Raw genomic sequence first — 15,023 nt, forward strand, 5'->3', positions numbered from 1 at the left:
TTTCACACAGGTGTCTTTATTTTCCAATTGAGTTCTCTATTTTACACACGGTTTGTTTAGCACTTCCGTATAATGATTTGTACACTCTTGTCTGAGATTAATCTCACATTTGCCATATTTGATTGCATAAACAAACATCTAGTGTCTTTGTTCGAAATTGCCATTGAAATATTTAAAATCGAATAAACTATGTTTTTATTATGATTTCTATGTACAAAATATTACATTCTATTTACCTCATAAAATATTGCTTTAAGGGAATTAGTTTTGCCAATTCACTTAGTAACATCACGTTACTACCTTGGAAAATAAGGGACATCCTTAACAACCGTAGGTCTGGTTTATGTTTCTTTGCTTATTTTACTTAAAGTGAAGACATCAATATTACTACAAACTACTAAATATTAAAATTTTATAGCTGTCCTTAAAAACAAAATTATATAGTGGGTCTGCTAAATGACTTATAAATATCTTTCCTAATTCAGTCACTGTGAAAAATCATTAATTAAGTAATGGGTTCGCAAAACTTGCAATTTTTATGTAAGATTGACTTTTGTGTTAACTATTGAATCTAACCTGATACGTAGAGTCTTTAAATGTGGTCCAAGTTGATTTACTCATTATGAGGGATTAAATATATCGATTGTAATATAAAATGCATGTTCCATGCATGGTATTGATTAGTTTATCTGTAAAATGACTTCCGACAAACTATATTTTTGGTAACCTCAAATTAAAGGGTGACTTCTGTCTGAAGTAATTTTGTAGTGGTTTCACAAATGGTACGATTTATTTATGGAACCAATTAAACTACAAAATGACGTATTGGTTCCATACTACATGCAATTATTCGAGATGTAGTGTTAGTATTACGTTTATGCATACGATAAATGCATTCTTATTGTTTCTTCTTATTCAAAGCGCTGATCAAATTTTTCATCAAATCTTTATTTCAAAGTTATTTGAAAAAATCAAAGTAAAATTTCTATAACATATTGGGTAAAATATAATCAATACGCCCATATCGGAAAATTTGTAAACATTTTTTCTTTATTATAGGGGAAAATGTTTCACTAAAGTCAGCTGATGAAAAGCTGGGATACGGAAGGATTCAAAACCAACCGGAAGGAAATTCTTCTAAAAGAAACTAATTATTTTATGACATCTTGTCAGCTGACAGTTTGTATATATATGACTGTTGATTTGAGTATAAAAACTTTTTTTTTTCTAATGCTTAGATTAATAACTCTATACAGAGAAAACAATGCACATAGTGTTTCTTCATATACTTGATTTATATATTGTTTACTTATAAAAATATATACAATTCTATAAATAGACAATATAACTTCATTTTAGAAAAAAATGATATATATCATATATACAAATGAAACGATTATGTATAAAAAAATAAAAAAATCTTTTATAGAAAATAATTAGGTATATATTTATAATAGACTTAAAAGAATTATGAAATTGAGACATATTTACCAAAAGAAAACAACTTTGAAAACTAAACAGAACTGTTCGTACATTGATATGGATAATTTTTGTACATTGGTTTTACGTGGTTCATTTCTGTCAGTTATGCAGTTTGCTTTTCATTCACTAGAAGGACATGGCTACTGAGGAGAGTGGACTCGACAACTGTATGATTGGTACATGTGTGTGTAATGCCTTTTACTATTATTATATTATGATGTAAAAACAGTATTATGTACAGTGTTTTCATTATTTTTCTATATTTCATGTGTGCAATCAATCCGATTGGTGTGTTGCTGTGCATTTAAATGAAAATAACATAAAACATGGTTTTTCATCCTGTTTTAACTGAAACCTCTACAAAACAAATCTAGATAACAAATTAAAAAAAAATACAATTTATTTGATTCAATACAATTCAAAGATTTTATTGTTCAAATCAATTATATCTAAACACAAAGATTGGATATATAATTCATTTCCCATACAATATGGATAGAATGATAATTAATGCATGTTTTCTCATTACTATTATGTATACGTCATTTTGTCTCACAGTGAGTCAGGGTAGGCACTCCTCCATCGTCTATCAATTTATACTAGCCAACAAAAGAAACGATACACAAGTTTGCACTCCAAATTATAATGAAATGCAATAAATGGAAAAACTGTTAAATTACCAAATGAAATCATTTGCAAAGCAAATGCATATGATTAAAAAAAAATGACCAAATTGGATAGTTAAAAAATACCGTGTTATTGAACACAGGGGTCAAATTTATTTTGCGGAAAATAATGACAAAAGTCGGCAGTTAATTTCGAAAATGAGAATTAAGTATTCAATTACAGCAAAGGCATTCAAAATTTTGAGCAGACCATGATTAAGTTTAAAGTTTTAAGTTCGAATTCTTATATCAATTTTTGAATTTTTGGGTGAAAATACGACTTTTGAAATAACCCCCCCCCCCCCCCCCCCCCATAAAAAAATCAAAAAAATCGCGTATTTGCTTAAAATCAATGGTTTTGATAAGAAAATAACACTCTGTACATATAAGACCAATTAGGCAATTATTTACCTTGGTAGAGTGCATTCAATTTCATTACATATGCAAAATACATTGCCTTGTATCGTTTCTTTTGTTTACTAGTATATAATATGAAACTTACAAAATATTTATTGTGAAGAGAATTTCAGTCGGATTACTAGTGAGTAAAATGCGCTTATATAAGTCATACGTGGTTATCTAAAACAACAGGTATCACTATTAAAAAACTGCAGAGTGATTGTTCATGATATTATCAGACTCAATGTGATCAAAAGAAAAACCTGTTTTGTTTCTGTCACTACGTTTACAGTTCAATATAATGTGGATTCATTTATTTTAGAGCGTAGACATTTCATGGATTAAGATCAAAAAAAGTATTTTCGTAGATATTTGAATTTGTGGTTTGAAAACATTATTCAGACAAGCCTTAAGAAAATTTGTTCATTGTTGCACATTTAAATTCTTCGTTAACCAGTAACCACGAAATCCATGAAAATTGGTATTCCACGAATAATAGTAAATCCACAGTAAATTAAAGTAAACGGATCAGTGGTCATACACAATCTATATGGACCTACGATTTGCTACACAGGAGATGACCCCTTATCCATCAACTGCAAACTTCGTTGTAAAATAATGTTCTATAACATTTTATATTATTATTGTGTATATTCGAACTAATTTAATTCATTTAGAAATAGTCTCTTGTTCAGCTATATTTTCAAAGGTAGACTGAAGCAGCAGTTAGAAAAGTGATATTGCACGGTTATTTTTAGAAAAGTGATATTGCACGGTTATTTTTAGAAAAGTGATATTGCACGGTTATTTTTAGAAAAGTGATATTGCACGGTTATTTTTAGAATATCTGACACAATTGAAACAACAAATCAAATGAATTGGTGCACTATTTCTGGCTTATTGACAATATTAATATAGCAATCGTCCTCAGTCAATATTATTCTTTCAGATCGATATATCCTCGTATCGACCTCATTGAAACATATAATTGTATCATATCATATCTTTTTTTTTTATTACTTTGAGTTAATTGAAAAGAAAGACTTCTATTTTGAATTAGAAAAGGAAAACAAAATATAGAGTTACCCATTTTTTTTATATGTAATTAGTTGAGAATGTTTAAAGAGGTTATTCAAATATAACTAGTAAATTACTTGTTACAAATGTTATGTCGTGTAGCTATAATGATACATCAAAGCTCAAAAGAGATAAGCAGTTCCTGCCCTTCTATTGGCACTATTCAGATTGCTGATTACAGGTAAAATCCATTAAAGAGTTACATTTGGTATTGTCATTATCACGGAAAGGAGTAATTCTGACTACGACAAGTAGAATATGGTAATGGTCATCTATCATGTCTGTGGAGCATGCACTTCCTACATTTTTGGGGCATTGGAGTACTCCTTAAATTGTCGTTGGATCATGTTGCTTGATAAATTTGAATTTTCCTGATCTTGTTGTGTATTGATTTGTGGTATTTTCCTGACCATGGTATGTTTTTCCTACTCTAACTAACTATCTTTTGTCGAGATTTGGTGTGATGTTTTTCACGTAGAATGAAATAATATCGCTTTTTACTATTCCCAGCATGTAATTCCAATGTAAGACTTCTTGGTTTAGCTTTTTTATTTTTTTTAAACGGATATTGATAGTTTGAACTGCATGTTGAATTTTATTTGCCAATAAAATTGCAAAAGAAAAAGAGTTTAGACACCAGTACAAATCATGCGTGATGCAAACTGCACTTCAGTTAAACGAGGCTGTTATCAGTGTAAAATTTCAAGTAAACGATATCAATGAACATGTTTAGACCACAATTAATTCCCATTGTTTGTAGTCAATAGTGGAAGATAGTTCCAATGAATTATACGGGATCTTTCTTCCAGCGTTTTCTGACTACTGTTTTCTTTGAAAAGTTTCGATTTGAGTGGTCCTATGAGTTTCATATATATTGAAATAAACAAGACATGTGGGAACAATTTATTGTTGAAAGTGAAAGTATTCGATTTTGGCAAAAAAAAGAGGGTAGTAATTAGTCTTTGTCATTTTATTTCGGTTTTTTTTTCACTTTGTTTTCAATGTAATTATATGCGACTGGCGTACAAGTGAGAGGTTTAGCTAGCTATAAAACCAGGTTTAATCCACAGTTCAGTACTTAAGGAACTGCTTGTACCAAGACAAGAATATGATAATTGTTTTCCATTCGTTTGATGTGTTTGAGCTTTTGATTTTGCCATTTGATAAAGGACTTTCCGTTTTAAATTTACCTTGGAATTCGGTATTTTTGCTATTTCACTTTTTTGTAATAAATGGTAAGAGCAATTGTGGTGTACTACACCTTGTTTGAGTGTAGTGAAATTTCAGTTTAATAGCGTTTCTTTGATTACATTAAAAATGACGTTATTAATCAAATTTCTAACATCAGGACAAACTTCCGATACGTTAGCGTGCTTTACTGACTTTTTCAACAGAAATTATGTTGGGAATAAATTGTTTTTCAATTTTTTGAAGAGGAATTTATTGTCGAGTCCTCAATCATGAAGCCAATAATGAAAGGTATCTAATAAAAAGTCTTGTTTTTAGATTAAAATGATATTTGTAATTTTAATGTCATAATTTCTAAAAGGAAAAATAAATGTTTATAGTCTTAGCTTATTTTTCTGTATTTTTAATCTTAGAAATAATATACTGTATCAAATTTTTTTTTTACTGATTTCGCCTTCTTTCAGAGGTAACACCTGCCTCTTATTATATACTCACCATGATGGAGACTAAAACGAAATCATACGTAATACACATACAACAGGCTTTCATACGAAAATGAAATAGATATATGAGGTCAATTTTCATGAATCAAAAATTAGTGTTGAAATATATTGTACCCTTTGTGCAAGTTTGATTTTACATTTGATTGACAACTAAATAGATATCCTTTTGTTTCACTAACACGAAATATGAGACAAAATGTGAGTACCAAATTATTAGCCTTCTATCTTTGAACAATACTTATTACCTACATTTGACTTAAGCCTATGTTAATACAAAAAGATATGTTTCCTTCGGGTAATGCTTAGTTTTTGCCGACATTTTTTTTTTAAATTAAAATAAAGAAATACAATGTATGTCACAATAAAGTTTAATCTAAAAATGCATTTTGTTTTAATTAATTGTAGATCAACCAAGCTTGCAGTCAATACCATTTAAATGTACGGTTTATCGCTTTATTTATCATACAGTATAACTGATATACAAAAGACTACATTGAAAATTGCATTACCTGCCAATAATTAAGACCAAATCTATTTTTGGATAAACTTCATCGTATAGTCAAACCCGTATATTTTATTGTTTGTAGAAACGAATAGCATGATTATGTAGCAACATAAACGTTGAAAGACATTAAATGTGAATCAACAATAGCTAAAGGACATAGCTAAACATATACAACCAGTCGTATTTGCAGTCATAGGTAGCGAACTTGACCAATTAACACAACCGAGAAGCCATCTTTGTTGTGCGTATGGAGGTTAACATTTTCTTTTGACTTGTTTTTAAAGCGAACTTCATAAATCCAAAGCCAGCAGACATTCCATTTTATCAACATATGACAGAATGTACACTTAGAAACAATTGAATAAAATAAGGAACTCTTCTTATACAACTGTATTACATTTTCATAGCAAAAAGGAAAGCTTTTTTAAACTAGAATGTGTTACACTGGAATAAAATAATTTATCTTTAATGATGTTCGTACCTTAAATAAGAGATATCAGTGGTCTGTATTTTGAAATATATATGCTTACACCCCATTGCAATGAGCACCAGCACGCGCGAAGCGCAAGAATTGTTACGCCTATTCAAATGTGTTGTCGATACAGGTGCGGACGTTCTCGTGCCTTTTGCTAAGCATAAACTTTTAAAATCATACAACGGAAATTTTGAAAGGTTTCTTGATGACAAGAAACATGAAATGTTTCATCTCTGGCATTTTGAGAAGTTATTGTGTTGTGCCTGTCCACCTGCAGGTTGCATTCTTAACCGTACAGGTCATATGGATAACTGGATATTTAAGAAAGTGTATAATAACAATGGTACTGAAAATAGGGGACATGTTGTCCGAAATAGTGGAAAGGTTGTACAAGTGTGTCTACATAAATACGTTACACAAAGTATTGGTATTCGTGAACTCGATTTAAGTGCATTGTCCTTTTTCCTTCGGAATTTTGCAACTCTAAATTTAATCGAGACTACTGCATTGGATACAATAACTACTTACAGAAGTCAGATTTGCCATGCGTATTACACTAACTGCTATCACATGACCTTACTGAATACAGTATGGACTGAACTAGAGAATGCTCTAGTAGATCTTACCGACCCTTCCTATAAAGGTGTCATCAAAAAACAAATCAAGTACTTGCGCAAGGTTGATTTAGAGAAGGAAGAATTTACAGAGTTGTTGAAAAATATTGAGGAGGTCAATAATGTAAGTACATGAAGTATATTCAATATAATGTGCTTGATCCGCCACTAACATATTAATAGCTTGCACCTCTATATATTTACAGATTCACAAATATATATTAGGAGATTCTAATTATATGCAGAACAATGCATGCAATATAGATACCCTGAATTTTTTCAAATAGTAATTTCTGATCATAGATGTTATAACTTATCTGCGACGCACTAACGTATTCATTCATTTCTAGAAATATCATCTTATATTTACAAAGAGAGGTTTTATTCTAACAATTGATTTCATTATATACCAAATAATATCTAAATTTAATTCATATAAAATTTCACTTTGTCAAAATTGTGTGTATATTTTATAATCACTTTTAAGGGAGATTTGCTTTTATGATCTCTGTTCTAAAACTACAAAGTTGAGTGAAAAGCATGTAACGGTGAAACAATTATCTATAAAAGAGCTAAATTACGGTGACAACTTGACAGTCAATGTAATTCTTCCACAAAAAAAAAGAGTAATACTAACATCTTTTATAATACTACTGTCAAACTGGCCTTATCCTTATTTAGAATCTTTATTTGAACAATTTTCAGTAAAATATTCTCTAATATTATTATATATCCTGCTAATGTCGCGACGGGTTAACACGATGAGTTTGTCTGTCTGTTCGTTCGTTCGTTTCTCTGGTCGTCTTGTCCTTGTCACATTTGTTTAAGCTATTTTTCCAGGACAACGTTCACTTTACTTATTACGTTTGGAGGACGTGTTTTTCAACTATAGGCATTCCTAAAACTGAGCACACACTGTGCTCCTCGTCTTTCCAACTTGTTCCTGTATTCATATGAGGCTGACTTCATACAGGAGGTTCTAAGAAAAATGAAAAGAAGCTAACACTATCCTTTTAACTTCACGTTCCACTATATAGATGATGTCCGCTCACTAAATAAAAAGGAAAATAACAAAAAAAAACGGGATTCCAATGAAATTCAAAATCAAAACCTCAAACAAATCACTTAAACTAAAGTTATAGTCCGGAAACCAAATGTGTCTTCGGACGACGACGACGACATGATAGCATTATACGAACGCAAATGTTTTGAGTTCGTATAAAAACATGATTTCATGATATTTGTTTGTTCTTTGCCAGATAATTGATGAAACAGACTATACAGAATAAAAGTAATGAGTGCACATTGAGTTATTCCTCTTAGTATAAAAAAAATGTCAATAAACAACTTTGGTTGTTCCCCTTGCATTCATTTGTTGTTTATATAAAACACAAATTGTGATACTTTTTTCTCCTGCAAGCATGAATATACAGTCAAATGTTTTGTTATTTCTTGCTCTATTTGTAGATGACTGTTCGAAAAAAAAAATTTCATTGGTTTATTTTGATATTTACAAAAGTATGTAGAAAGGCTATACATTAATTAATCATTTAAATATACTTATTATTAAAGGTTATTAATTTAACATGGTAGTACACTCTTTAAATACTTTTTTATCGGTACTTAGTAAGTCTTCCATTGATTTTATTTTTGACAAATTAAAACGATAGTACTATATATACATACAGGAAAAAATTAAGCACTTCCTGTTATATTGAATTAAAGCATATTACCACGAATTGTATTTTAAATGCAAATATTGATTTTAACAAAACCAAAATTGTCGGCATTCGGTCAACAGGGATGTCCTTTTATGCTATTAGACGTCGGATGGGCTATCACTATACTGTAGTAATCCGGCCTGTGAGAAAACACATCTAATCGAACTCCTTGAAATACTTGCCAATATCCAGTAGACCAACCGTAATATGGAAGCGTGAGGACAGGGCACTGCATCGACGAATGCCATTTGCGTCTAGTCCTGATCTAAAAATACAAAGGCTACATTAAAGACGCGTATCAACCAGAACATTGAGGAACCGGCTGGAATCAACAGGGCTGAAGTCAATGATAGTTATAAGACATCCTATGTTATCTGATCGAGATAAATGATGGTGTTTAGCATAGTGTTTAACGTGACGTATTTGGAACTTGAGGACATGGCGCAGGAACCATTAGTCGAACGAGCGCCTGTTTCTGCAACATGTAACAGATCGACAAATGAGAGTTCGGAGACAGAAAAATACGACTAAAACCCCAGGGAACATCCATCCAACTGTCCCTTACTGTGGAGGCTCTGTCATGTTATGGGGATGAATCTCTCATGAATGATTGCAAGTTGGAATTGATGACCATACAAGGAAACCTATGAGGTCATCAATACATCACAGTAGATCTTCAACCAGTTGTTGTTTCCCCCCTTTTGACAACCATCCACCTGCCCCAAAGCCTGTGTCAGCCTGTGTCAATGGATGACAATGCAAGGCCGCATCGTTAAATGGCCGTTATTGCCTACCCTTATTTTGAAGCCGTGACTTCTTTTTCAGTGCCAGCCATGGGCCCGGATTATCATCCGATAGAGCATTTTTGTTGCATGTTAGACCGTCATCTACAGGCAGTCATACCTCCTTAAAAAACTCACGGCAGTTGAAAGCAGCATTGCACCGGGTATTGAGACAGCTACCACAGCAGGATATTCGACGACTGATTGGAGGGATGAGACGCATAGTGGTTCCACTCGATATAAAACATTGAACCATGGATATCGTTAGTGTCTTTGAATTGACGTTTTCCAATTAAAATGAATATTTTATCGAGCATTATGAACTCAAAAGATCAATACTTAAAATGGACGGGTTTCAGTGTATAACTGGGCTTGTAATTTTGTGATAATCTATTCATTAAATTATTATTTTTGTTGATATTTGTTGTGTTTTCTTTAAGCTAATGTAATGTCCTAACAGGCCACATTCGTATTTTTGCGATTATTTCGTCAGTATTCTCAGGCCATTCATTGTATCGTTTGTCATTTCAAACATTTCTTATTTGTGTATATAAATATATATTTATATCTGTCATAAAGTTTAGACGTATATATATGTATTTTTATTTCTGTGACTGCATCCTACATTAATTTGTAAGATCCTCTACGATAGATAATTCAGCTGATCTGTAATATTCCATATTTATGCCTTATATATTATGTACTGTGTTACGACGCTAGATAAAAATGACTAGGAAATGTAACACCCGGCCACCCAAAGCTTGATTTTTGTCAAGCCTAGGTGGTCGAGTGGTCTAGCGCGTCGGGCAAAGTGCAAGGCGATTTGGTGCCACGATATCTCAGTAGCATGAGTTCTAATCCCGGCCATTGTTGGGCTGTTATTTAGACGATTTAAATATATATTTATATATATATACATAAATACATATATATACGTCTAAACTTTACGACAGACGTTTTCCATCGGTTAATCTGTGGTTATACAGGGCTTCTACAATAATTCATATATACTTAAGCCAAACAGTATTAGATCTTCAAATTTGCGTTTGTTCTTCCCTTGGCGAGATTCGAAACCCTGTATCTGAGCGCACTAGACTACTCGACCAACTCGGCTATCACATATAGCTTTCGGTAATCGGGTTTGCCTTTTCCCGTCGGTATACATATATAAATATATATAAGAAGCCATGACGCTACATTCTGTCAATACTGTTTGCTTATATTTTGAATTTGCACAACGCCATGCGTTTCTCGGACTGTTTATGACGTCTTTAAACTTCATCCGGTGGATTTGGACTAATCTATGCTTAATTCTGGGTGAATGTGATTTCTTAGATGGTTGTTATTGACTTTGAACTAACTTTCAGTAACTGCGAATACTCGTATTTGGGGGCTTTGTGTCTATTGTTTGGATACTTTTTTGTGCCTCGTACCGATCTTTAGTTAAGCCAATTGCAACTGATTTCTACAGTTTATTCTTATGTTGTGCTGTGACACAATTGTGCCGGGTCAGTAGAGGATTGAGCGCTCACACACATGTTTAACCCGCCACATTTGTTATCTGGCTGTCCAAAGTCAGAAGTCTGTAGTACAGTGATTGTCATTGAATCATGTCTGTCATATTTGTTTTTCATACATTGCTTGTTATAGATAAGACCGTTAGTTTTTTCTCATTGAATTAGTTCACATTTTTCATGTGTTTTTAACTCTGGTGGATGGTTGTCTCATTGACAATCATACAACATCTCCTAATTTTTATATAAATTATATAAAAAAAATAAACCAATTATCACGAACCCCAACAAAAACAAGGGACAAACTCAAGCCTAACGGAAGCCTGTGAGCGGTTCCTGCACCACTAGTGACACCAATGTTGCTGGTCGTACGCATGAGAAGTCAACATTATTGTAAAACATTACAGAGAAAGGGATAACAGGGTTGTTTCTATCGTACTAGGAAATATGTTTGTGATGGATACAGGCACCATTCTGATTATCTGTCATTTAATTAATGAACATATAATATGCAATGTTTGCATAGCCTCGAGCTCTCAAGCAATGGGGTACTAGGGGCCGTCTTAAGCTTGCTGAAGGCCCCACTATGACTTTAAGATGAAGAACAGCAAATATAGCGCTGTTTCTTTGCCTTTTGTCTGTTTTTTGCTGTGCATGTACTGATTTAGTGTCATGGATGGCCTGCATATCCTTTGTTTTTCTATTAGACGGTTTTGGCATTAATACTTTCGCTCGTCTGGTGTAGGCTCACAAACGCGTTATGTATTTTATTATTCATAGTTTTTACGAGCAAATACAATAACTTTTTTGGCAGCAATAATGTCTATAACAAAAATCTTCAGTACAGCTTTTTTTTATTTCAGGTATTACAAGAATTGAAATCCTCCTGTAATAACAATGTCAGGCATTTTAAAGGTATGGAAAGCAGAATTGCAAATATGTCAATCAATAATACAGTCGATATTCAACAAGCTCAACATGCACTCTCAGAAAAGATACAAAATACAGGGAGTAAGTTAGAAAGCTGTATTAAACACCAGGTCGAAGAAGTGAGAGAATCTCAGACAAGCAGTTTTCAACAGTTAGGAAACCAGCTGCATGAAACCATGACAAATATCAAGGAAGTCAAGGAAAATCAAGAGAAAACACAAGGCAAGGATGTCCTATTCTTCATTTTTACCTGATTAAAAATTATGTCTTTTCTTTAATATACAACTAATTAGGAGCTTCACATCTTTAGAAGTAATACATCTAGGCAACACTAATTCATCAATTCACAAATCTTATAAATTGAGGATACAGATCAAGGTATCAACTGAAAAACGAAGGGAATTGTCTAAAATTCAAGAGAAGCAAGACCAGTCGAGTCGACTGGGTAAACATCTCCGGCTATGCATAAATTACGCGTCATGCAAATCCATAATCAGTCAAAATGTCACAATCAAGAATAGGACACACTGGTAACATTATTCGTTTTAACGACTATCCTGGTATCTAAAGGTCAAAGACTGCGAAAACGAGTCGCTAGTGAGTTCAAACACAGACGGGTCGTGCGGGTCAATCAATTTGTGATTGTCATTGTGAATCCTTTATTTTATCGATTTAAGTCATTCTTCCTCATAACTCTGTTAGAACATACCCGTGTTAATGGCGTCCGTATATGGTGAGCATGCACAAGTGTTACGTACTTATTGTGATCTGTAAATGCCATACGATGAGGATATGTTACTGCCACGAATAGAAAGTTGACAATCGGAACATTGAATTCAACACGTTTATTATTGTTTTTAGTTTGAAGTTCATCAGTGCAATATCCAGGAAAAGATCAAGATATGAAGCAGACTTTCTAGTCTCATAGTATTTTTTACCTCTAGTCCACTTGAATATTTAAGATGCAATTATGCCCTGTAATAGAGGTTAATGAGTGACGGGACATCATAAATATATCTGAAGGCTAAATCGCAGAAATTTGCAAGATTATTTTTCTTTTTATCTTTAAAATGTTCTGTGTAAATTCTACTTGATGTGCACACAAAAATAAATTGGTCATTATGGTGCACACATTACTTTTTTTGTATACGACTGTTTGTTTATATATCAATCTACCAAACAAATATGTTGAACGATGATATTATAATCTGTATTTTGTTGTCCGCATTAGCTTGGTTCCTACCATAGTAAAATTTTTGATAAACTAAATATAAATTTGATTCCACGATTTCATATCTTGCAGAAATAAGTTTGTTTATTGAGACTGATCTCTCAATCGAGCATCGGAAATAGTAGTGCAAACCGTAAAAAAAAGTGGTATTACTGTAAAAATTGGACAAAACAATAAAAACCAAGTTTTTTTAAAGGGTGAGAAACCATTCATCCGATTAAACAAAGCAATCAGGTTTGGATTGTACACCCTTGAGTGTTAAGGTCTCTAGCACCAATATATGGTTGAAACCTTTTTATTTGTTGATATTTACATGTTACATTTAATATGTTAATGTTATAATTCGCTAAATTCATGTTTATAAAAATAAGAAAATGTGGTATGATTGCCAATGAGACAAATCTCCACAAGAGACCAAATGACACAGAAATTAACAGATAAAGGTCATCGTACAGGCTTCAAAAATGAGTAAATCCATATCGCATAGTCAGCTATAAAAGGCCCCGAAATGACGTATCTAAAACAATTTAAACGGGAAAATTAACGGCCTGATTTATGTTCAAAATAATTAACAAAAAACAAATATAATATACAGCAACAACGACAACCACTAAATTACAGGCTCCTAACTTGGAACAGGCACATACAGCGCGCCAAACTCCCCCCTAACCTGGGACAGTAGTGTAACAGTAAAACATAAGAACAAACTATAAAAATCAGTTGAGAAGGGCTAAACTCATCAGATCGATACAAAGCCATATTACATCTAACAAAAATACAGAGTGGACGGGGCAGGGTACTTATACATCCCCACATCAAAAAGACACTAAGCACAGATCTGAGAGAACTCGCAGTTACTGACAGCTAGTTCAAAGCAAATAACAAGTAATATAAAAAATCATGCATCTAAGAGTAAATATAATTGTTTGGTGTCACTTTATGCTACTGTTTTATCTGTTTTAATCTAATACCCTATTTATCAATTGCATTTGCCATAATTGAGAAAATAAAAAATCTCAAAAGATAAAATAGAAAGAAAAGAAGCTTAAATGTTATGCCTGCAAATCATTAATATGCATATTCTTATATTTTTTTTCATGTTTTTCGTTTAATTTTAATTCTATTTTAGTGGAAATATTAAGAGCAATACAGAACTTAACACTGTCAGTGAAATATGAAAAACCTGCTAACTTACTCGTACCTGAGAACACATGTGCAGGTATAATATATTCATTGATGTTACAAATTAGTAATATGTAATATAATTATAATACAAGTTTTATATTAAGCATGTGTTGAATTTTGCAAGATGAAATATACGCCGTAAAGTAAAAAAAAAGTTTACTACCAATGACTAGCGACAACGTTATATCCCAAAATTAAATCGTAGGATATTATGATTGTGGTGGTTAATTGTATGCAATTTACTGTTTTAAACCTAGATTCAATGGAAAGTCCTGTCCTTTGGCAAATAGCAACTCCTAAGCACTGGAACCTAGAAGAAGTAGAAGCAACTCTTCGTGATCCATTAAACAAAGATGCACAATTTAAGAAGAAATTTGTGAGGAAAGGTTCTTTGATTATGTTGACAACGATAGCAACAAGTATACTCAGTGATACTGAAGCATTTGAAGCTGCAGTCATATCATTTCTTACGAAAATGATAGAAGACTGTGATATCAATACAGAAATACCCTGCCGACTTGACGTCACGCTTCATATTTTGAATGCTAATGAAGGTTTGTGAATCTTAACGCACTGTATACTTGCCCCATAATGGACCAAAAAAAGGGGGGGGGGGGGGGGGGTGGGGGGTTCACGAGTGACTTACTGAGCCATTAAACCAATTTTTAAAGTTTACTATAATTATCCAAAATAAGCTTCTGAATTGTATCAATATATATCTACTGATACATTATATATATATGAAGTTTAAC

General features: G+C 32.5%; 1 protein-coding gene across 1 annotated transcript in view; it reads left to right on the top strand.

Moving 5' to 3' along the window:
* Positions 1 to 12,357: 12,357 nt before the first annotated feature.
* The window catches only part of LOC127723947 (uncharacterized), a 124,079-nt gene continuing 121,413 nt past the window's right edge, over positions 12,358 to 15,023 (top strand). The window contains exons 1-3 of the mRNA XM_052230662.1: positions 12,358 to 12,385; positions 14,216 to 14,305; positions 14,529 to 14,825. Coding sequence (XP_052086622.1) covers positions 12,358 to 12,385; positions 14,216 to 14,305; positions 14,529 to 14,825 — 415 coding nt within the window. The remainder of the gene's footprint in view (positions 12,386 to 14,215; positions 14,306 to 14,528; positions 14,826 to 15,023) is intronic.

Source organism: Mytilus californianus, unplaced genomic scaffold (assembly GCF_021869535.1).
Source record: "Mytilus californianus isolate M0D057914Y unplaced genomic scaffold, xbMytCali1.0.p SCAF_13, whole genome shotgun sequence".
NCBI classification, from domain to species: Eukaryota; Metazoa; Mollusca; class Bivalvia; order Mytilida; family Mytilidae; genus Mytilus; species Mytilus californianus.